This window comes from Sebastes fasciatus, chromosome 1 (assembly GCF_043250625.1).
Source record: "Sebastes fasciatus isolate fSebFas1 chromosome 1, fSebFas1.pri, whole genome shotgun sequence".
Classification (NCBI taxonomy): domain Eukaryota; kingdom Metazoa; phylum Chordata; class Actinopteri; order Perciformes; family Sebastidae; genus Sebastes; species Sebastes fasciatus.
Genome location: NC_133795.1, coordinates 28368265 through 28392619, shown reverse-complemented (window position 1 = coordinate 28392619; position 24355 = coordinate 28368265). Strand labels below are relative to the sequence as shown.

The window sequence follows — 24355 nt, the reverse complement described above, 5'->3', positions numbered from 1 at the left end:
AAATGCGAAATGAGTCATCACTCAAAGTTTAATTAAGTTTATTTTTTGTAGAATAAGACAGAAGGGAGCACAGTAGATGAAAACATGGTCGAATGCGTGCTCTGTCTTCATGTGCCGCAACACTGATGACTCGTCTGTTTACATCATGATCTGGAAAAGAGGAGAAGCAGATAATGATTAGACATCAAATGCAACTGAACCCCATATCTATACAAGCGCTCCTACACTGATGAGTTATTTTTAGCTTATTCTATTATATATGATAGATATACATATCCCGAATACTGACAGAGTCCATCCAGTCGATGTAGGCGGAGACACGGGTGAAGACGGTGGGCTTCTTGGGCGCGTTGCATCCCATACTAGACACAAAGCTGGCAATACCGTGGACGTAGTATTTTTCATTAACAAGGCAGTTCAGAGGACCACCAGAGTCACCCTGAGAGGAAAGAGATTAAAGAGAGCATCTTCAGTCTTGTGGACATTCAGTGGTGGATATGAAATATAAATAACACCATAGTTAGTTACTTTATTGAAGGGTTGAAGCAGCAGTGGGAAGAAATGGAGCAAATATTATAAAAATAAAAAGTAATTTTTATAAAACAGTCTCAATATCCTGACAGTAGTACATGAGACAGGTAATCTGAAAAAGAAATCATGTTCCTCTGTGTCCTCCGGTGCTCCTAATGGCATCTGCAAAATTTCACAAACCGGAGGAAAACAACCAATCAGTGCTGAGCTGGAGCCTTGCCGTCTCTGAGCAGCTGTCAATTACTCGGAAACTCTGATCAAACGGTCAAACTAGGCAGCGCATGCCTATTTCTCTCCTCAAATGTTTTAGAAACATTTTATAGTGTACTGTTTAGCTGTAAAATGAGAAAGTTTGTGACCAGACAGCCATGTTGAGATCTGGTGAGGAAATACCAAGCACCGCCCACCAGCCGGAGTACAGCCAATGGGAACGCTCTCTCTCTGAAATGACCTGTGATTGGCCAAAGTCTCCTCAGAACACTTGAAATACAATATGCTAAAAGGTTATTATGGGATTTTTGCCAAATGATGCCAAAAATATTCTGCCCACTGAAGCTTTAAATTGTGCAGGATTTCTTTCTCTTCTTAAAAAAGTCCTCTATAATAAGATGTTATATAATTTGAGCTACTGAGTGTACAACCTTTGCAAATATTGTTTTTCACTTAGGAGGAGACTCACATTGCATCCAGCCTCGGCACCACCACCGCCGCAAACCAAGGTGGTTGCGATGAAGCTGCCCCACCAGTCAGGGCTGCTGCAGGTCTTGTAGTCGACCAGAGGAAGGAAGGCCTGCTTCAGCTGGGCGGACAGGCTGCCACCGGCTGGACAAGGTGAAATTGGAAAGGTAAGATGCATTGAACTTTAAAGACAAACACTGAAAACTGACGGGATCGTTTGATGAACTCACTGGAAGTTAGTCCCCATCCGGTGATGTAGCAGTGGTTGTTGTGGGGCAGAATCTGTTCGGTTTGAGGCAGAGAGCCCAGCTGGACGTTGGAGTTCAGGGTGGCCAAGGAAGACAAACGCAGCAGGGCAATGTCGAACCTGAGGTGGAGATCCATGGATCAAACAGGAGGAGGCAAAAATAACTTTGTAAAGATGCCACACTGCTGAGGAGGACATTTTGTCGGTGGGTTTGACCACCACTTCTTACCAGCTTAGAACTTACAGGTTTGACCAAAGATATTTATGAGATGTACATTTTAACTTACTTGAACTGAACTGAAAACTTTTTTTTTAAATAACAGATAAAATCAACAAAAACATGCGAATAAAAGAAAATACAATTCTCACCCACTACCCAGTCTGGTGGGGTCCCATCTGGGATGGATGTAAACGGTGCTGACAGTCATGGTCTGCTCTTTGCCACTGTCGCTGTAGAGGTCATGTTCACCGAGAATGACGCGCCACGTCCTAGGGCTGTAATATTTAAAAAAAAAAAAAAAAAGAAGCCAACCAAAACACAATACTGTTAATCAATTCTCGTTGTGACTCAAATGACTAATTGCAAATCAGCATGAAATCTTATTACAGTAAACTAAAAAGTAAAGGTCACAATATGCCATTAAATGACTCCTGGTTTTGTTAAAAATGTTTTGTTTCCTTCGTGTGGAGACTTTCCTTTCTTTCTTTCTAATAAAATAAATGAATCTTGTGGTATGTGACAGTTATAAATGAGGCTGTGAGATGTGTCCTCGTGCTGGTGACATTTTTCTGTGATAAGAGCAGGTTATGGATATTCAAGTCAAAGTAATCACAAAAATGTGCACAAATGCACCTAAAACTCATACAGCCAAAGAATACAGAGTGTATGCGTGAGTTAATCATTAGGTTACCTGTCCACACAGTGAGCAGCAGTCATAACCCAGCCTCTCTCGATCAGGGTTCCTCCGCATGTGTGGTAGTACCTGCTGCCAGATTTGTACTGGAGAGATATCTAAGGAGAAGAAGTTATGCCAGTGTCAAAACATTAATAAGTGTGATTTTTTTAATCTGATATGGTGGCTCTGTATTGGTAGATTACCTGCCAGGGCCAGGAGTTGGGTCTGGCCACGTCACCTCCCACGACTCTTTCAATGCTGTCCTCCAGGTACCTGGGCTGGGGCTCCAGCTCAGCCAGCACTGGTTAAAAACATAAAAAACAAAGAGCACAAGTTATACATGGTTTCCCATAATAATACAGTTTGCTTTCCACCTCCAGAAACAGGAAGTGAGGGCAGCAAGAATGCAAGTGCTGGTAGAGCAGTTAACTAAACTAAAAACGAGTGACTGACTGGATGACGGAGAGAGTGACTGACTGATAGAGCAAGAGAGCGATCGAGACAGAAAGAGATCAATAATGAATGGTTATACAGCACAGTCGGTGTGTGCTGTCATTTTCTCACCCAGGGCTGCGAGACTTGTCAACACCAGAAGTCTAAGCATGTCTGCAGTGCGTCACAAGGTTTCTGCAAAGGAGCGAGGGCTTCTCTCCTTCTTTTATACCTCGACTCGACCTTCAGTCGGCCCGGAAAAGTGTGACTGTTCTTTCCCCTGTGACAAAAGCCAGGTATGCAGCTGTGGTTTGTCTCACATGCTGTTTATCAAGGTCGGTTACCACACACGTCCTGAATTGACCTGTAGAGAAGAACGACACGTAGCCTATATCACTGGAGGACATTAGTCATAGTGATTCAAAGGATTTAGAAGGGTATTTATGTGTTTATCGTGTTTGATAAAGTCCTCCACACCTTTTTTGACACTGTTTATGGGGGGAAAAAAACTATTTTTGTCAGAAATGTGTCCTGAAGGGGAGAAGTGTAATGATGACTGGCTGACCTTATGGCTCCGTCAACCATCTGATATGAAGTCAAACCTTTTTATTCTCATCCAAAGTTCCCAATATGGTCTTTCAGCAAAAAAAATTAAGTTTATTACATGTACGTGTTTTAGTCAGTTGAAGACTTAATAAAATAAGTCGGTCAAACTGAAAAATTAACAACATTGTCTTTACTTAAAAATATATTAATTTAGAATAAATTATAAGTTAGTGTAACTTATATCTCTTGAGTTAACACACTCCAGGTCGGACGTGGTTAGGGATAGGACAAAGAGGTCATGTGACGGTTGGAACTAGCCAATCAGAGCACAGTAGGGCGGGACTAGGCGGGCGACTCTCGGAGAGCTGCTCCAGTTTGATTTTTGCTGCCAGACCGCATTTATCAAGCAGGGGGAGCAACAGGAGTCTAACATGAATATCAGTCAAGTTACTTGGTAAGTAATTCATTTTGCTTTGTTTCATTCACAACAGCTGCTTACTGCATCAGCACACATTGTAGGTAGTCGTTTTCATGCTGCACTAAAGGGAAGAACAAAGTCCTGTTAGCTAACGTTAGCCAACAGTGTCTTCAAAGTCGTCTTTTATTAGCACATTTTAGCACATGTGAACTTGTACATTGTTAGTTAAATAGGTACAAGGATGGTTACAAGGATCTGTTTGCTTTTGTTCTAATTTAAAGTTGGCACTAGGTTGATAAAGGTTTGGTCAGCAGCTCCATGGGTGGGTTGTTTGACATTTTACTCTGTATACTTCGGTTTAAAATCTATTTTGGTTAATTGAGCTGCAGCTAAAAATGCAGTAATGTTCCACGTTGTGGAAACGCCAAATAAGCAGGACTTGACATTAGCACAATTCAGCGGTGGCTAACGTCAAGAGAGTCACTGTTACTATGGGTTACAGTGGCGGCTGGTAGAAATGTTTCTAGGTAGGGCTGTGCCACATCCAATCAATTTCAGCAAACATCCCGGTATGATTTAATGCAAAAAAAAATGAAGGAATCAAAAACACATTACTACTTTGCAGTTAAATAATTAACAATTATTTTATTCCAACAGGAAGAGTAAATAATGCTTTGAAAAACACAACAGTATAAAATGTACTCAGTGGTGGAATGTAACTTCTATTTAAGTACTTTTATACAATTTTGAGGTACTTCTACTCTACTTGAGTATTTCCATGTTCAGCTACTTTCTACATCTACTCCACTACATCTCAGAGGGAAATATTAGACTTTTTACTCCACTACATTTATCTGACAACTTAAGTTACTTTACAGATTCAGATTATTAATACAACATAGACTATAATCACATTACAATCAAATTACACATTACAATAAAATTACACATACTACTGGGTGCATTCCATATTTAAAACACAAATATTGACAATTTATATAATTTTTATTATTATTATTATTAGTAGTAGTAGTAATGTTTTGTGTGTGACTCAGTTAGGGCGGCGCCCTAGCGCCCTCTATTGACCGGCCGCCACTGATGGGTAACCATATTATCAAACCCTCATACCGGGACACGTCAGTGTACCGCATGTTCACCATAGGAGTTTTCATCAGGATGATTAACTTGGCGCACCTGTGACGCATTTGAGCACGGAGTGGGATCAGAGAGAAGGCAGTTAGTAGTAAGACCTACTAGCCACTTTGGCAGGCGGCATATTAAAGCTACAATATACTGTATGCACGCAGCCGCATGCAGAATACACGGTATGTAGATTGATGCACCTATGCGCGGGGCTTTGTTTCCTGACTTCTGGTGACTTTAAAACAATGAAAATAACAAAATAATAAGTACACTGCAACAGCATTTTCATGTTAAACTTCTAATTTTACCTTTAAATCTCAGGAAAGAAGACTGAATAATTCGCTCCTCTGGCATAAACTTTGTGTGTGAATATCTAGCATCATCTAATATTCATCAGTTATAATTCATTTTTTTGCCCCTGCTGTCGCTTTTTTAGCATTGTACATGCTGTACAGTGCCAGAAACAGGTTAAAAAAAAGTAAATTTGACATAAATTGGGAGAAATATGAATTGTGACCCAGAGAAGTAACCAGGAGAGGGCGATGAAAAACGGGAGTCGCCCTGGCACAGAGCGATTGGGCCAGCCCAGTGTCAATTAAGGAAAAGAAATGGGCCGATTTACCTGTTCTATGGGCCAAAAAAAACAGTGTACATAAGTGTTGAGTGTTGAAAGAGGAGATCCTGTTTTGTTCATAGTCTCAATGAGTGAGAGCAAAATGTAAAACCTCAGAAAGAAAGAGAATAAGCATAGGCCTATTTCTCAAAATGTTTAACTATTAAATGTATATACAGTAGCTTATTTAATTTTTATATGGATTGAATCACACTTTTAAATGTTATTTTTAGGTTCTGAAAACAATTATATATATTACAAAATGTTGATTTGAACATAAAGGAAGTTATTCTTAAAAACATTGTTATTCTGATTTGGTAAAATGTGTGAGAGACTAGTAGAGGACGCAACTGAGTTAGTGTTAAACCCTGTAATCCTCATCTCTTTGATCCACCAGTTTACCCTGATGGAGTGACAGGTCATAAAAAGTTTAGTAATGGCTGTATGAAAGGAAATAACTGTTTTGTGTTTTCTCTAGTTTCTGCAGGGCCTGGACTACCTTCACACTTAGTCAGTGTAAAATCATCCAAGCCTGAGAACATCCTGCTGCGTCTGGAGGAGCAGTCCCACAAAGTACCTGCAGGGGAGAGCAGCACCTCCTCTGCAATGAGGGGGGAAAAGGCCATGTCCACAGGTACGTTGTTTTTTTTCTATTGTTACAGATGCTGGAGATTATGTAAGAGTGAAGCCTCAAAGCTGACAGTTTACAGGTTGGGTTCATTGTGAAATGTTTAAATGCATGGTATACTGAACACCTTAGAACAGGGGTCTTCAATGTTTTTCAGGCCAAGGACCCCCAAACTGATGGACAGATGGAGCAGGGACCCTCTACTATATATATTGTATACAATTGTGTTTTATATTAAACTAAATGTACCTTTTAATTGTGAATTCAACACTAAGCTATTCAAATAATACACAGGTTCATATATTCATGTTTTTATTTTAAACATGTGCAAGGTATAGTGAGTAGGGTGGCCATGCCACTGCCATTTATAAACATACCTTGTTAACTGATACCAATGCCAATATCAACAATGTCTGTCAATTGCATGATATTACTTCTGCCTCCATTTGTCTGTTCGCTACAATATGTTGGATTCATGTTAATGTGTATTTAAAGACATTTAAATTTGTGGGGGGGGGAATTGGGGGGGCGGGGGGGATACAAAAAAAATGTGTCAAACAAAAAATTAATATAAAATAATAATAATGAATAATACAAATAAAAAAAAATAATAATGAGAAAATTTCGCGAACCCCTGCAGTACCTCCGCGGACCCCCTAAGGGTCGCAGACCCCCTGTTGAAGACCTCTGCCTTAGAAGCCATGAGCTTGAAAACACAAGAAGTGTTAAAGTTATTGAGCCACGCGAGTTGTCTGACATCTTCCCAATGGCAGCATATGCTGTTGCAGGGAAGCGTGTGGTGACCCAGAAGCACTACATTTATTTACCCTAGAGGGCAAAGTAGTCATTACAGTTTGTCATGTATTTGACTTGACTTTGACTTGCAGTATGACTTGTATGCAAGCGTCTACATCAACAAATTGTGCCTTTTTATTTGTGCCTTATTTTAAACAGATAAACGAAGAATTCAGAAGGATCACCACTGTTAACCTGGAAACAACGTTCATGGCAAAACTGGACCGGTACTCCCCCAAAGTAATGACCTTGGCCTCGTCAACGGGGGTGCTGCAAAAATGAAGATCCAGCGGATAAGGAACATGCTGCTAGAGGTATGTATGAATGTTGTTTGGTGACGAAAGCTGCCACCATATACGTCACCTGCCAACCGGAGCAACCAATAGCAAAATTCAATTGCAATAGCTGGGTTTCAACCAGTATAGGGCAGTAACTATGCATATTTATAACACAATATGTAGAATTCAAATACTTTGCACTAAAATGTCAAGATTTGGACCTGAATCCATCAACAGCACTACTAAATACACAAACACACACGCATTGGTTTTAAGCTGAACAAAGTGGTTTGAGGTTTTAATTACTCTTTAAATTTGCCAAATAGTAAAAAGTACAATTTCAAATGAATACTTATCTTGCTCAGTGTCTCCTAGATGTGTTAATAAACTGTTTTCTAACACAGATTAAAGAAATCATCTATTTTGTATTTTTACTTTTGTAATGCATAATTGAAATACAAACTAATTGAGTTACAAAGGCCTCATAAACCTCACCCTTCAGTCTTCTTTCCCAGTGATGTAATCATTAAAAACACATCCTTATGGAGGAGCAGTATTAAGATTTTGTTTTTTCTCCTTCACAGGATGATTCAGTGGAAAAGAGAGAGGTCGCTATCCGTTGTCTGGTGGTGTGTCTCCGAGAAAAGGAGGAGGATCTCTTCAAAGAACACTTGGTATGTAAATCAGATGCTTAAGCTCTGACACACTGTACTTTGTGTTACACTCAAACACATTGCAGTGATGCTGGTTTTGAGTGGGTCCCCAATAAAATTTGTGTTTTCAAGGTTTTAATTTAATTTTTTTTAAATTATGGTTACATTCATGTATGTTGAAAATGTATCTGAAAAAAAATCCCAAACCTGAAAACGTAATTTATAACACCATAGACAGTATATGTATCTTTATATAAGTTTATATACTGTTTTTACATATGATGACTTGTTGAATGTTTGATGAATAAATGTTTATTCTGATCTACTTATTGCAGGATGGTGAAGTGCAGGATACTGATGAAGTGATGAAGATTGTCGTCACCAGGGGTGCCATAATGACTGATCCAGCCAGTGCAAGGATAGTGATCGAGGGAACAGAAGTCCTGGAAAACCTGGATGTGCCAAGAGCCTGTGCCTTGTTGATGGGGCTGATATACGCGCTCAACCTCAGCTACCCAAAACAACTGATGAAAACTTTTGAGGTATTTCAAAAGATACTTCTCGAACTAGATGGACTGAAAGCCAGCCTGAAATTAATGTCGCTAAAAAATAAACTGCTGTCCTAAAAATGTCAAAAAGCAGACAGCAGTTCTCAAATTCAGCAGGAAATTGTAAGTTATGTATTTAAACTTTTTTTAACATACAGCTTGCCTACATCAGCATATCATGTTCAAGGTCCAAACTGCCTCTGTAATTTGTAAGAATGTTTATTATATAAGGGATAATGTACAGCGAGCCGGTCATTGCTGTGAAAGAATCCCTGACAGGGCGATGCTGCACCCCGACGTGAAGCACCCTGAAGGGGATTCTTTCACAACAGTGACCTGCCAGCTGTACATTATCCCGCTTATTACACAGCTACTTTCTAAAGAAATCAATATTTTAACACAAACTGTCTGCTATACATAGCAACGGTCTGCTATAAAGAAATTACAGACCCCAGAACGCGTATTCAGAATCGAGTATTCAACACAGCCGTGTAATAAAGACATGTTAGGACCCCCAAAAAAGAAGTGTTTTCATAGTTGATTTGTACTGGGATGATTGAGGAAATGTGTTTGTACTTATTTCCTGTGCAGTGATTACATCATCATTGTCTACAGTGGCAGTTTGTTTGAAAGACATTATGTGGACACTGGATATTCACGCTGGATATTTGTTGACGCTAAGTTGCCAGTTTATTGGGTCTACATAGCTATAGCTAAAAGTAATGCATTTTTAGTGTGGTGCTGATTACACTTTATGATCATTTTGGAGGATGTTTGTGATGTTGAACTAATATTGTGTTATACTGAGGTGTTTCTTATAATCAGTCTACCCTCACTGAGATAAATGGCATCGACACAACATTAAAATCAGGAGGATTTATTGGAGGACTGCTGTGATAAACTGCATTAGTTTAAGCCAGGTGTATCCAATAAACTGGTAATTGAGTGTATGTTGTTTAATTCAGTTCTGATGTTTGTGTTATTTCTATTTTTGAAGTACAACGTTGTGAGTGAAGAGCTGCTGGATACATTTCATGATATCGTTAGACCGATTGTTTCCTGGTGAAAGTTTTGGTTACTGTCCTGATCTCATTAGAAATGAGGAACATTGGACATGGTTTTGTGCACACACCATGGTATAAAAAATGTTCATGGTTAAAAGAAGCTAGTTGGACAAAGTGTTTAAATGTCTAAAATAAACTGTTTGATCATAAAAGCTGGAACTGAAATCTGTTATTTATTTTGACTTCAGTGAAATTATTTACTAATACTCAAATAAATTAAGGTAACAATTTGCATGGATGTTTTTGAGTATGATGGAGTTCAAATAAGAGTAGCTTAAATAAAGTAATTTGACAATTTAATATCAACACAATGTTTGGATTAATATTAAGTTGGTTAAACTTAATTAAGCCTTTAGAGGTCAAAGCAAATCAAGTTGGTTGAACTTAATTAAGCCTTTAGAGGTCAAAGCAAATCAAGTTGGTTAAACTAAATTAAGCCTTTAGAGGTCAAAGCAAATCAAGTTGGTTGAACTTAATCAATTGGGTTAGTCAGACTACAACAGACTCAGGATTTACTCAATAATGCCATAGTTGGAACTACTTAAAAAGATCCATGCAATTTGTTACCTTCATTTTTTTAAGTTGAGCCAGTGGATTTTTTTTTAGAGTGTACTTATTTTCCAAGTTTTTTAAGAGAGAAAGATTGCATTTTTCAGCAGTATATTATTTATAGCACAGCCTTGATAGTTGTTACCTGTGGCTGTGAGAGTGGCGAACAGCAGAAACACGAGCGTGTCTGCAGCGTCTCCACATGTCTAAATGCACGTCTCCTTCTTTTATACCCTGAGCTGACCTTCGTTTGATGTGCAGCCTCCGCTGAGCTTGGCAGCGGTCAGAAAGGCACCTGTAGTCCGTCTCAGACTTTATCACAGTTCGTGTTAGCGTGTGACGGCGTGTTGCCACATCACAGTGGATTAACTGGAACAAAAAAAAGTGTTTCTAAGGACCTACAGTGCTGACTATTTACTTTCACAGTCTGTGGCAACACTTTAATTTGAATTTGTATGTTTAGGTGTTCTTTATACATGTTTTGTTGCAGGGTAGGATAGTTTGACAACGAAAGTAATGTAACCTTCAAAGTGACACAAATGACTGTGGTTGGTTAAATGTTCTGATGCGTTTAATTTCGTTTATTTTTTGTAGAATGAGACAGAAGGAATCACAGTAGATGAAAACATGGTCCAATGCTTGCTCTGTCTTCATGTGCCGCAACACGGATGACTCGTCTGTTTACATGATGTACTGGAAAAGAGGAGAAGCAGATAATGATTACACATCAAATGCAACTAAAACCCATATCTAAACAAGCATTCCTACACTGATGAGTTATTTTTAGCTTATTCTATTATATATGATAGATATACATATCCCAATACTGACAGAGTTTATCCAGTCGATGTAGGCGGAGACACGGGTGAAGATGGTGGGCTGTTTGTACGCGTTGCATCCCTTATCAGACACAAAGCTGGTAATACCGTGGACTTGGTCTCTTCCATTAACAAGGCAGTTCAGAGGGCCGCCAGAGTCACCCTGAGAGGAAAGAGATTAAAGAGAGCATCTTCAGTCTTGTGGACATTCAGTGGTGGATATAAAATATAAATAACACCATAGTTAGTTACTTTTTTGAAGGGTTAAAGCAGCAGTGGGAAGAAATGGAGCAATGCGATTTAAAAAAAAGTTATTTTTTATAAAACGATCACTATATCCTGACAATAGTGCATGAAACAGGTAATCTGAAAAAAATCATGTTCCTCTGTGAAAATTTCACAGACTGGAGGAAAACAACCAATCAGTGCTGAGCTGGAGCCTTGCCGTCTCTGAGCAGCTGTCAATCACTCGAAAACAATGATCAAACGGTCGCATGCCTATTTCTCTCCTCAAATGTTTTAGAAACATTTTATAGTCTACTGTTTAGCTGTAAAATGAGAAAGTTTGTGACTCGGCAGCCATGTTGAGATCAGTTGAGGAAATACCAAGCACCGCCCACCAGCTGGAGTACAGCCAATAGGAATGCTCTCTCTCTGAAATGATCTGTGATTGGCCAAAGTCTCCTCAGAACACCTGAATTACAATATGCTGAAAGATTATTATAAGATTTTTGCCCAATGATGCCAAAAATATTATACCTTCTGAAGCTTTAAATTGTGCAGGATTTCTTTCTCCTCTATAGTCCTCTATAATAAGACGTTATATATTTTGAATTACTGAGTGTATAACCTTTGCAAATTTCTTTTTTCACTTAGGGGGAGACTCACATTGCATCCGCCATCGTAACCACCACCGCCGCACACCATGGTGGTTTTGACGAAGCTGCCCCACCAGTCATGTCTGCTGCAGATCTTGTAGTCGACCAGAGGAAGGTAGGCCTCCATCAGCTGGGCGGACAGGCTGCCATCGGCTGGACAAGGTGAAATTGGAAAGGTAAGATGCATTTAGTTTTACAGACAAACACTGAAAACTGACGGGATCGTGTGATGAACTCACTGGAAGTGTATCCCCATCCGGTGATGTAGCAGGGGTTGTTGTGGGGCAGAATCTGTCCGGTGTGAGGCAGAGAGCCCAGCTGGACGTAATAGTCCAGGGTGGCAGGGGAAGACAAACGCAGCAGGGCAATGTCGAACCTGAGGTGGAGATCCATGGATCAAACAGGAGGAGGCAAAAATAACTTTGTAAAGATGCCACACTGCTGAGGAGGACATTTCGTCGGTGGGTTTGACCACCACTTCTTACCAGCTTAGAACTTACAGGTTTGACCAAAGATATTTGAGAGATGGACATTTTAACTTACTTATATGAAAACTTTTGAAAATAACAGATAAAATCAACAAAAACATGCAAATAGAGGAAAATACAATTCTTACCCATTACTAGGTCTGTTGGAGTCCCATCCGTTATGGATGAAAACGTCGCTGACAGTTATTAATTGCTCATTGTAACTGTCGTTGTAGAGGTCATGTTCACCGAGAACGACGCGCCACGTCCTAGAGCTGTAATATTTAAAAAAAAAAAAGAAGCAAACCGAGACACAATACTGTTAATCAATTCTAGTTGTGACTCAAATGACTAATTGCAAATCAGCATGGATTCTTATTACAGTAAACTAAAAAGTAAAGCTCACAATATGCCATTAAATGACTCCTGGTTTTGTTTATTTTTTCTTTTATTCCTTTGTTTGGAGACTTTCCTTTCTTTCTTTCTAATAAAATAAATGAATCTTGTGGTATGTGACAGTTATAAATGAGGCTGTGAGATGTGTCCTCGTGCTGGTGACATTTTTCTGTGATAAGAGCAGGTTATGGATATTCAAGTCAAAGTAATCACAAAAATGTGCACAAATGCACCTAAAACTCATACAGCCAAAGAATACAGAGTGTATGCGTGAGTTAATCATTAGGTTACCGGTCCACACAGTGAGCAGCAGTCATAACCCAGCCTTCCTTGATCAGGGTTCCTCCGCAATGGTGGATGTACTTGCTGCCAGATTGGTACTGAAGAGAGACCTAAGGAGAAGAAGCTATGTCAGTGTCAAAACATTAATAAGTGTGATTTTTTTAATCTGATATGGTGGCTCTGTATTGGTAGATTACCTGCCAGGGCCAGGAGTTGGGTCTGGCCACGGTACCTCCCACGACTCTTTCAGTAATGTCCTCCAGGTACCTGGGCTGGGGCTCCAGTTCAGCCAGCACTGGTTAAAAACATAAAAAAAACAGAGAGAATGAGTTATACATGGTTTCCAACAATAATACAGTTTGCTTTCCACCTCCAGAAACAGGAAATGAGGGCAGCAAGAATGCTGGTAGGGCAGATTATGTGGAGCTCCTGCGTGTTGACTAAACTAAAAACGAGTGACTGACTGGATGACGGAGAGAGTGACTGACTGATCGAGCAAGAGAGCGATCGAGACAGAAGGAGATCAATAATGAATGGTTATACAGCACAGTCGGTGTGTGCTGTCATTTTCTCACCCAGGGCTGTGAAACTTGTCAACACCAGAAGTCTAAGCATGTCTGTAGTGTGTCACAAGGTTTCTGCAAAGGAGCGAGGGCTTCTCTCCTTCTTTTATACCTCGACTCGACCTTCAGTCGGCCCGGAAAAGTGTGGCGGTTCTTTCCCCTTTGACAAAAGCCAGGTATGCAGCTGTGGTTTGTCTCACACGCTGTTTATCAAGGTCGGTTACCACACACGTCCTGAATTGACCCGTAGAGAAGAACGACACGTAGCCTATATCACTGTAGGACATTAGTCATAGTGATTAAAAGGATTTAGAAGGGTATTTATGTGTTTATCGTGTTTGATAAAGTCCACAACATCTTTTTTTGACACTGTTTATGGGCAGAAAAAACATATTTTTGTCAGAAATGTGTCCTGAAGGGGAGAAGTGTAATGATGACTGGCTGACCTTATGGCTCCGTCAACCATCTGATATGAAGTCAAACATGATTTTTTACCTTTTTATTCTCATCCAAAGTTCCCAATGTAGCCGTGTGCCTTGGGTTCGTCTAACTGATATAATATAAAAATAACAAACGCCGTGGTGAATGAGCAGTGAGCAGCAACTCCCGCCAGCTTTATTTTATTCTCCTGCCACACAACACCAGACCCGTAGCGGAAGCTCTCCCCACTCGTCTTCCTGCCCTACGGCAACAGAAAAGGACCAAACATCTTCTTCGCCAAAATACAGTTTTAACCCATGAACAAGGGTAGGAGAGTCTGTTACACATCTCCTCCCCTCAACTGGAAACGTCCCTGTTTCTTAACCCAAATAACAATAATCAACAGTTTATTCCGTGATCTGTGTAAACAATACCTCCTATAAAACAGTGCTTAACTCCGGCAAACATTAAAGTGCAACAAGGCTACAACATATAAAACTCAGAACCTGTCAAAGTCTTTAAGGTGTGAAGGGGGTCGCACCACTCTCCCCCCGCGAGACTGAGTGGGTTCAGACCCCACTGAGTCCCCCCCAAGTCCATAATCTAATCCTCCAGTCTGAAACTGACCCTCCCCAACAGGAAGCTGGGAGGCTGGCAAAGTCCCCAAGGTGGGAGGGCAGGTGAAGGGAGGAGGAGTAGCAGGAACAGTCTGTGTCGGTAATGGCAGAGTGTACGGTTTGAGTCCGTCATGGTGAACAACATGGGCTCGTTCCAATGAGTCCAGGGGGTTGATGATGCGGTATGTCAGTGCAGCTTCCCCTCCAGAAGCCAGCACCTGCACCACCCGATAGGGGCCCTTCCAGTGTGGCACCAGCTTGGTACGGCTCTCAGTGGGGTTATTTAGCCATACCAGCGCACCCACGCTGTAGGCACGGTGGCAGCTACGCTCATCATAATACAGTTTCTGTCTCTCATGAGCTTCTGCCACGTTGAGCCTAGCCATGCTGAATGCTGACTCCAGCCGCTCCGCCATGGACAACACATACTCTGGTGGCGATCAAGGGCCCCGGTAGTCCAGAATGCCAAGGGGCACACACACGTCAGCAGGAACCCGGGCCTCGCGCCCATGCATGAGGTAGAAGGGGGTGAACCGTGTACTGGAATGCTTGGAGGTGTTGTATGCAAAAGCGACTTGCTTCACATACGTGTCCCACTCACCCCCATGAGTAAGCAACATCTTAGCCAGCTGATCGATCAGAGTTCTGTTATGACGCTCCACCATGCCATCTGATTTGGGGTTATAAGCAGTGGTGCGCGTTTTCTTTATGCCCAACAGTTTAAAGAGGCTCTGAATTACCTCTGCCTCAAACTGGCGGCCCTGATCACTGTGGAGAACTTCTGGGACTCCATGCACTAACACATAGTCCTCAAACAGGCAGTGGGCCACTGTTTGAGCTGTCTGGTTCTGTAGGGCGTACAAGTTTACAAACTTAGTGAAGTAGTCCTCCACTACTAAAATGTATCTGTTTCCCCGGGAGGAGGTCAGAGGCAACTCCAAAATGTCCGCAACCACCCTCTGCATCGGGCGGACAGCCTGAGACCCCCCCATGGGCGCTCTCTGTCTGGGAACTGGGCACCTCTGGGTCTGACAGGCTCTGCATTGCTCACACCACTGTTTAATGTCTCTCAACATAAAGGGCCAGTAGTAGGATTGCCTGGCCTTTTCCCACACACGTTCCGCTGAAAAGTGTGCGGCGGCCGGCCCCCCATGTAACTGCGGCACCATGGAAGGGGGGGATCACCACTTGAATTTGCTCCTCCCCCGAAGATGCAGAATGCACTGTACGACACAGCAGTCCCTCAATGAGTGACAGACGGTTAAACTCAGTCCGTAGTTTCCTCAGCTCAGCAGAGGACCCCCTGAGGAGCCTGTGAGGCGGTCTCGTTGTGCCCTGCTCCAACCAAGCCAACACTGTGCTAATGTCCGTGTCCTCGCGCTGCAAGGGCAGCAGCTCCGAGTCCCTGATGGAGAGAGAATAGGTAGGCTCCGGGTTCATGTGTGTCGTGTCTGGAGTTGAGGAGCAGTTTGGTTCCTCCACAGAGGTAATGGTGAGCCCCCCAGCTGAAGTGTCCGGGTCAACAGGGGGAAGGGAAACAGGCCGGCGTGACAGTGCATCGGCATTGTTATGACGGGAACCGTCCTTGTGAATCATGACCCAGTCCAACGGGTCCAACTCCAAAATCCATCTACTCCTCCGTCCCGTGGGGTCATGGTCCATAGCCATGCGCCTGAGGCCCAGCAGAGGACGATGGTCAGTTATGATTGAGAAAGTAGACAGTCCCACATAGTGTTTGAATTGACGTACTGCCCATACGACTGCCCACAGTTCCCGATCGAACGTGGACCACCGCTTTTGTGTGAGGGAGAGAGCCTGGCTGGCGTAGGCCACCACCCTCTCGAGCCCCTAAACTTCCTGTGCCAGCACCGCTCCCACTGTATCTTTGGAAGCGTCACTGCAGATTTTAAATGGGAGTGCAAAATTTGGCAGCATCACCACCGGAGCGGAGATAAGCACCCGTTTGAGCTCGACAGTCCTGCCTGATGGATTGAGGATGTGGGCTAATGTGACCCCATTTTTCACACTACTCACAGTGTGAGACCCGTCGTCTCCGGAAAATTGGGTTCCAGATACCCCTCAAAGTCTTTGGCAGGCAAGCTAACACCACCAGGGGAACAAACAGTCACTGGCACTTGGACCTCACTCAGGGGGGGAATGGTCATAACATCAGCAAGGGACACGTTACAGCACACAGGAATCATCTCCCCACCCCGCAGTAGGGCACAGCGACATCCCATAATTGCAACACTCCCTGCCCCAAGTCTAGCAGTGCATGGTTCTTGGTCAGAAAGTCCAGACCGAGCAGAACACTTTGAGTGGATTTCCTCAACACATAGAAAGTGCGCTGCCAGCAGGTGGGGCCCAATCGGAAAGTAACCTCAATTGTGCCCAGTGTATCCAACATTTGTGCATTAACGGCCCGAGAGTCAACATAGTTCTTTTTCAGGGGCCGGTTCTGCAGGGCAGGGACTGAGTCCACTCTGGAGACACCTCTAACGTAAGATGTGGGACGGTCATCACAGTCCACATTAGCAGTGTCATTAGTCATGTCGTGTTGCAAGGGGCCCTGAGTCAGGAAGGCTGATGTCTGGGCCTCGACACCAGCTACTGACCGTTACCCAGATGACCGCTGTCAGCATTCGGCTGCTGTGGCAGGAAACGCACACCGCACTTCCCTGGCTCCTCCTCACGCTGGGACCGCCACCCAGGGCTAGGGCTCCTGCGCCCAGGCGGCTTATTTGCGGGAGACCTGCCCTTGTCCAGGGAGTGGTCATGAGGCAGGTGAGGCCCTCTCATCGGAAACAGCCCACGATCTGGAGAGCGGCCCTGGTATCCATCATAAGACCCCCTCGACTGACATCCAAACTCCCCACAGGTACAGCCACAGCGTCCCCCTGAGGGTGAGCGGAATCCACACTCCGTCCTGTCAGTGTTCTTGGCCCTAAGCCTCTGATTCTCATTATATATCTCTTTCATGTCCATTCTCATAGCATACATGTCCTCAGTTAATTTACCAATGGCCCTCTGAAGGCCATCAGTAGCAGACACGGACTGCACGGCTGTATTCTCCCCCAGGGAAGCACCTGCGAATGTGCTCACACAGTCTCTCTGCAGGACCGCCCTGGCATTCTCACAGCGCTCAGCAACAGTCAATGCCTCGTCCAGGTCAGTGGCACCCTGCTCCAGGCACTTGGCTCTCAACACTGGGTCCAAGCCGGTGAGAAAGCGCCGAAACTTCTCCTCCCTCTGCACGACATCTCCGTAGTCTGGGAACGCCTCCGCCACCAGCCGGCTCACGTCAGCGGCGTACACCTCCAAACTCTCTCCTGGGGAGCGCACACGAGCAGAGAGGCTGGCTCTGAAGCGGTCCATGAATTGTCTCTGTCCAAACGCTGCTCCGAGCTTCTCTTTAACAGCAGCATAATTATTTTTGACTGCCGCGGGAAGGCTGTCCCGCAGCAGAAAAGCTGACTTGCTGAGGCGAGTAGGAAGAATCCTCACCAGCTCATCACTACAGTCGCCGCCGTCCGACGTCGCGCCGACAGTCACCTCCAACTGTCTGACCCAGCCGAGGAAACTCTGGCTCCCGTCACCAGCAAAAGGAGCGGGCAGGTCGGCTCGAACTTCCCTGCCAGGCAAACTTCGCTGGGTTTTAAAGGATCTTCGTCTCCACACCACATGTCAGAAACTACTACAGCTCGTCAAAAAATCAAAAGACCACCACTGCCACCAATGTAGCCGTGTGCTTTGGGTTCGTCTAACTGAGATAATACAAAAATAACAAACGCCGTGGTGAATGAGCAATGAGCAGCAACTCCCGCCAGCTTTATTTTATTCTCCTGCCACACAACAACAGACCCGTAGCTGAAGCTCCCCCCACTCGTCTTCCTGCCCTAAGGCAACAGAAAAGGACCAAACATGTTCTTCGCCAAAATACAGTTTTAACCCATGAACAAGGGTAGGAGAGTCTGTTACACCAATATGGTCTTTCAGCAAAAAAAATTAAGTTTGTTACATGTACGTGTTTTGGTCAGTTGAAGACTTAATAAAATAAGTCAGTCTCAATGAGGGGGAACAACAGGAGTTTTACCTGAATATCAGTCAAGTTACTTGGTAAGTAATTCATTTTGCTTTGTTTCATTCACAACAGCTGCTTACTGCATCAGCTCACATTGTAGGATAGTCATTTTCATGCTGCACTAAAGGGAAGAACAAAGTCCTGTTAGCTAACGTTAGCCAACAGTGTCTTGTGAACTTGTACATTGTTAGTTGTAACACTGCAAAGGTAAATGGATGTGTTTACTTTTGTTCTAATTTAAAGTTGGCACTGGGTTGATAAAGGTTTGGTCAGCAGCTCCATGGGTGGGTTGTTTGACATTTTACTCTGTATACTTCAGTTTAAAATCTATTTTGGTTAATTGAGCTGCAGCTAAAAAATGCAGTAATGGTGTCTGGGAAGTAGACACCGCGTTGTGGAAACGCCATATAAGCAGGACTTGACATTAGCACAATTCAGCGGTGGTCAAGAGAGTCACTGTTTAATATGGGTTACCATATTTTCAAACCCTCATACCGGGACACGTACGTGTACCGCACGTTCACGAGCATGCACCACAGGAGTTTTCATCAGGATGATTAACTTGGTGCACCTGTGAGGCATTTCAGCACGGAGTGGGATCAGAAAGAAGGCAGTAAGTAGTAAGACTTACTAATAGTGGCGAGCTGAAGCTTCATGAAGCATTGAAGCTTTCCAGCAAATTGGTTCGTTAAAGGGTTCATTTCTCGAGGCTTCATGTGCACACGAAACGACCTGGTGGTCAAAGAGTGTAAAACAGGCAGATATGATCTTAACCATGTGATCTGTGATATACTGTACTTTGTGCCAGTGAAGGCTGTTGGGTATGACTATACACAATGAAAAAAATATATATTACCATGTAATCCATTTATATCTATATAATATAAACTGGAAAAACAAAGTTCGGAAACTTGTGTTTGGTCGATTATTTCTCTGTTGTTACAATGCTAATTGGCATTGTATTTTACATTGTTGGAAAGCCTGTTTATCTACCTTCGCAATGATGTCCAACTTGTAAGGATCATGCATTTGTGGGATGAGCAGCACAGCTGATTATGTGGGTAGCGCCCAAGAAAAATTTGCCAAAATGCTCCGTCAATGGTAAACAGTGTATTCTCCTGTTGGTACTGACTCTTGTTTTGAGTTGTTTGGTGGATTGGATGATTGAACTCTCTATCAGTAACAAGGAACAAACAAGACATATTGGCAATTTTACACTTTATTCATTTAATACACCGTCAGGAGCCTCAGTAGCGGTGGAAGATCCATACGCAGCCACAACAGCCTGGCACCTCCTCACTCATGCTGGTCACCAACCTGGTCACACGTTGCTGTGGGATGGCGTTCCATTCCTCAACCAGGATTCGTTGCAGGTCAGCCAACGAGGTTGTGTCGGTCACTCTAACACGTACAGCACGCCCAAGCTGATCCCACAAGTGTTGAATTGGGTTGAGGTGTGGACTCTTGGCAGGCCGTTCCATTCTCTCTACTCCCACATTGTGGAGGTAGTCTGTGATAACCCTGGCTCTGTGGGGGCGAGCGTTGTCATCTTGGAGGATGAAGTTAGGTGCCAGATTGTGGAGATATGGGATCGCCACTGGTTGCAGAATCTCATCCCGATATCTCACTGCATTGAGATGGCCTTCAATGATGACAAGCCTTGTTTTGCCAGTGAGGGAGATGCCGCCCCACACCATGACCCTGCCCCCACCAAAAGCTGTTACTCCATTGGTGCAACAATCAGCATAGCGTTCTCCATGTCGTCTCCATACTTTGACCCTGCCATCCAACTTTGGCAGACAGAACCTGGACTCATCACAGAACATGACATTCCCCCACATGTTCAGGTTCCATTGTCTGTGTTGTCGATACCAGCGCAAATGGGCCAATACCAATAGGAGAATACACTGTTTACCATTGATGGAGCATTTTGGCAAATTTTTCTTGGGCCCTACCCACATAATCAGCTGTGCTGCTATTCCCACAAATGCATGATCCTTACAAGTTGGACATCATTGTGAAGGTAAATAAACAGGCTTTCCAACGATGTAAAATACAATGCCAATTAGCATTGTAACAACAGAGAAATAATCCACCAAACACAAGTTTACGAACTTTGTTTTTCCAGTATATAATCTAATGTATTTTCTAGGAAGTATATTATGAGTATATAACATACATGTATAATAAACTATAATTGTTTTGTGAGCAATGCATCTTATGTGTGTAAACCAATCCTCTGGCCAATAATTGTATTGTAGTGTAATATAATATAATAATGCCAGGAGGAGTAATGTTAGTGTTCTGTGTCACTTCTGGAAAGTGGCTTTGGTTCAACCAGTGAAGATCTGAACCACTTCCTGAACCAGTCAGCGGTATGGTTGGGCAGCGAGGCTTTGGACGTCATCAATAACGTAATTGGTCTAAAACGCTGCAAGCCTCGATACGCGCATCGCGGAAAAGTTCCTGGATTACTCGACACGCGCTCCGAAGCCTCAGCACAGCACGTAACATCCCTAGTTAGCAGCATGTGCTGAGGTTAACACAACAAGCGGATTAGCGTGCGAGATAACTGGACGGTGTGTTGGCGTTGCTTTGGGAAAGTGTTCAGTGTACAGAAGTGTTTGAAATGTGAGTGTTGAAAGAGGAGATCCTGTTTTGTTCATAGTCCCAATGAGTGAAAGGAAAATGTAAAACCTCAGAAAGAAAGAGGATAAGCATAGGCCTATTTCTCAACATGTTTAACTATTAAATGTATATACAGTAGTTTATTTAATTTATGGATTGAGTCACACTTTTAAATGTTATTTGTAGGTTCTGAAAAAAATTAAATAATATATATTACAAAATGTTGATTTGAACATAAAGGAAGTTATTCTTAAAAACATTGTTATTCTGATTTGGTAAAATGTGTGAGAGACTAGTAGAGGACGCAACTGAGTTAGTGTTAAACCCTGCAATCCTCATCTCTTTGATCCACCAGTTTACCCTGATGGAGTGACAGGTCATAAAACATTTAGTAATGGCTGTATGAAAGGAAATAACTGTTTTGTGTTTTCTCTAGTTTCTGCAGGGCCTGGACTACCTTCACACTTAGTCAGTGTAAAATCATCCAAGCCTGAGAACATCCTGCTGCATCTGGAGGAGCAGTCCCACAAAGTACCTGCAGGGGAGAGCAGCACCTGGCCAGGTCCACAGGTAAGTTTTTTTTTCTTTCTATTGTTACAGATGCTGGAGATTATGTAAGAGTGAAGTCTCAAAGCTGACAGTTTACAGGTTGGGTTAATTGTGAAATGTTAAAATGCATGGTATACTGAACACCTTAGAAGCTATGAGCTTGAAAACACAAGAAGTGTTAAAGTTATTGAGCCAAGCGAGTTGTCTGACATCTTCCCAATGGCAGCATATGCTGTTGCAGGGAAGCGTGTGGTGACCCAGAAGCACTACATTTATTTACCCTAGAGGGCAAAGTAGTCATTACAATTTGTCATGTATTTGACTTGACTTTGACTTGCAGTATGACTTGTATGCAAGCGTCTACATCAGGGGTGCACACACTTTTTCAGCATGCGAGCTACTTATAAAATGACCAAGTCAAAATGATCTACCTACTATAAAAATGCAAAACATATATTTATTTATAAATATATTGAGTATTCTTTATATGTACAATATATGTTGGTGTACCTTGCATAACTGCATGAACCCATATTGTACAATATAACTGTACATTTTTTGTCATTACCTTACTCTGATGACTTGCACTGAATGGAATCAGCCAGGGATGCATAGTCCGGACAGTAGCTGCTGATAGCCAGCCTCAAGCACACTTCCAAATGATCATCAGTCAAGGTGGAACGGTATTTGGACTTAATAATCTTCATGTGGGAAAAGGCTGACTCGCATAAATAAGTGGAGCCGAATAATGCAGTCAAGGAGGTAGCACATTTCCTCATGTTGAGGTACTTTTCCTCTGTGAGTAAGTTCCAGAACTGTCCATGAGCCCTGGACTGAATGTCAGCTTGTAGTGTCAAAATCTCATCCTCCATTCCAGATGAGTTCAGGTGAAACAGTGTTGCAATTTGTTGGCTGACGTCTATTTAAAAAAAAAAAAAAAAAAATTTTTTTTTTTTTAAAATGCCATGCGATCTACCCACACTACCTTCGCGATCGACCGGTAGATCGCGATCGACGTATTGGGCACCCCTGGTCTACATCAACAAACTATGCCTTTTTATTTGTGCCTTATTTTAAACAGATAAACGAAGAATTCAGAAGGATCACCACTGTTAACCTGGAAACAACGTTCATGGCAAAACTGGACCAGTACTCCCCCAAAATTATGACCTTGGCCTCGTCAACAGGGGGGGGCTGCAAAAATGAAGATCCAGCGGATAAGGAACATGCTGCTAGAGGTATGTATGAATGTTGGTTGGTGACGAAAGCTGCCACCATATACGTCACCTGCCAACCGGAGCAACCAATAGCAAAATTCAATTGCAATAGCTGGGTTTCAACCAGTATAGGGCAGTAACTATGCATAATTATAACACAATATGTAGAATTCAAATACTTTGCACTAACATGTCAAGATTTGGACCTGAATCCATCAACGGCACTACTAAATACACACACACACACGCATTGGTTTTAAGCTGAAAAAAGTGGTTTGAGGTTTTAATTACTCTTTAAATTTGCCAAATAGTAAAAAATACAATTTCAAATGAATACTAATCTTGCTCAGTGTCTCCTAGATGTGTTAATAAACTGTTTTCTAACACAGATTAAAGAAATCATCTATTTTGTATTTTTACTTTTGTAATGCATAATTGAAATACAAACTAATTGAGTTACAAAGGCCTCATAAACCTCACCCTTCAGTCTTCTTTCCCAGTGATGTAATCATTAAAAACACATCCTTATGGAGGAGCAGTTTTAAGATTTTTTTTTTTCTCCTTCACAGGATGATTCAGTGGAAAAGAGGAGAGAGGTCGCTATCCATTGTCTGGTGGTGTGTCTCCGAGAAAAGGAGGAGGATCTCTTCAAAGAACACTTGGTAGGTAAATCAGATGCTTAAGCTCTGACACACTGTACTCTGTGTTACACTCAAACTACTTTTTTTAAATTATGGTTATATTCATGTATGTTGAAAATGTATCTGAAAATTAACAGAAAAAAAATCCCAAACCTGAAAACGTAATTTACAACACCATAGACAGTATATGCATCTTTATATACAGTTTATATACTGTTTTTACATGTGATGAGTTGTTGAATGTTTGATGAATGAATGTTTATTCTGATCTACTTATTCCAGGATGGTGAAGTGCAGGATACTGATGAAGTGATGAAGATTGTCGTCACCAGGGGTGCCATAATGACTGATCCAGCCAGTGCAAGGATAGTGATCGAGGGAACAGAAGTCCTGGAAAACCTGGATGTGCCAAGAGCCTGTGCCTTGTTGATGGGGCTGATATACGCGCTCAACCTCAGCTACCCAAAACAACTGATGAAAACTTTTGAGGTATTTCAAAAGATACTTCTCGAACTAGATGGACTGAAAGCCAGCCTGAAATAAATGTCGCTAAAAAATAAACTGCTGTCCTAAAAATGTCAAAAAGCAGACAGCAGTTCTCAAATTCAGCAGGAAATTGTAAGTTATGTATTTAAACTTTTGTTAACATACAGCTTGCCTACATCAGCATATCACGTTCAAGGTCCAAACTGCCTCTGTAATTTGTAAGAATGTTTATTATATAAGGGATAATGTACAGCGAGCCGGTCATTGCTGTGAAAGAATCCCTGACAGGGCGA

General features: G+C 42.5%; 3 protein-coding genes across 5 annotated transcripts in view; 1 reads left to right on the top strand and 2 right to left on the bottom strand.

The window, feature by feature from the left end:
- Positions 1 to 23: 23 nt before the first annotated feature.
- On the bottom strand, positions 24 to 3076 carry LOC141771400 (elastase-1-like). Its single transcript, XM_074641608.1, has 8 exons — positions 2917 to 3076; positions 2556 to 2653; positions 2368 to 2468; positions 1826 to 1951; positions 1440 to 1576; positions 1211 to 1353; positions 290 to 439; positions 24 to 150 (listed from the first exon to the last, which is right to left on the bottom strand). The coding sequence occupies exons 1-8, from the start codon at positions 2954 to 2956 to the stop codon at positions 139 to 141; spliced, it is 807 nt and encodes a 268-aa protein (XP_074497709.1). The 5' UTR covers positions 2957 to 3076; the 3' UTR covers positions 24 to 138.
- Positions 24 to 13657, bottom strand: LOC141771405 (elastase-1-like). 2 transcript variants are annotated; one of them, XM_074641634.1, is made up of 8 exons: positions 13436 to 13657; positions 13058 to 13155; positions 12870 to 12970; positions 12332 to 12457; positions 11955 to 12091; positions 11726 to 11868; positions 10851 to 11000; positions 24 to 150 (listed from the first exon to the last, which is right to left on the bottom strand). In XM_074641634.1, exons 1-8 carry the CDS (start codon positions 13473 to 13475, stop codon positions 139 to 141), a joined length of 807 nt encoding a protein of 268 aa, XP_074497735.1. In that variant the 5' UTR covers positions 13476 to 13657; the 3' UTR covers positions 24 to 138. The 2 variants fall into 2 exon arrangements, with proteins under 2 accessions (XP_074497735.1, XP_074497724.1); XM_074641623.1 differs by lacking the exon at positions 24 to 150 and adding an exon at positions 10573 to 10712 and having other exon boundaries at positions 13436 to 13656.
- The window catches only part of asic1b (acid-sensing (proton-gated) ion channel 1b), a 256548-nt gene continuing 235861 nt past the window's right edge, over positions 3669 to 24355 (top strand). The window contains exons 1-6 of one of the 2 annotated variants that reach the window (XM_074641573.1): positions 3669 to 3784; positions 5983 to 6138; positions 7087 to 7241; positions 7790 to 7879; positions 8194 to 8400; positions 11714 to 11891. The gene's annotated coding sequence lies outside the window, so the exon portion shown is untranslated. Of the gene's footprint in view, positions 3785 to 4960; positions 4985 to 5982; positions 6139 to 7086; positions 7242 to 7789; positions 7880 to 8193; positions 8401 to 11713; positions 11892 to 24355 lie in introns of those variants that run through there. The other variant, XM_074641581.1, reaches the window with a different exon arrangement.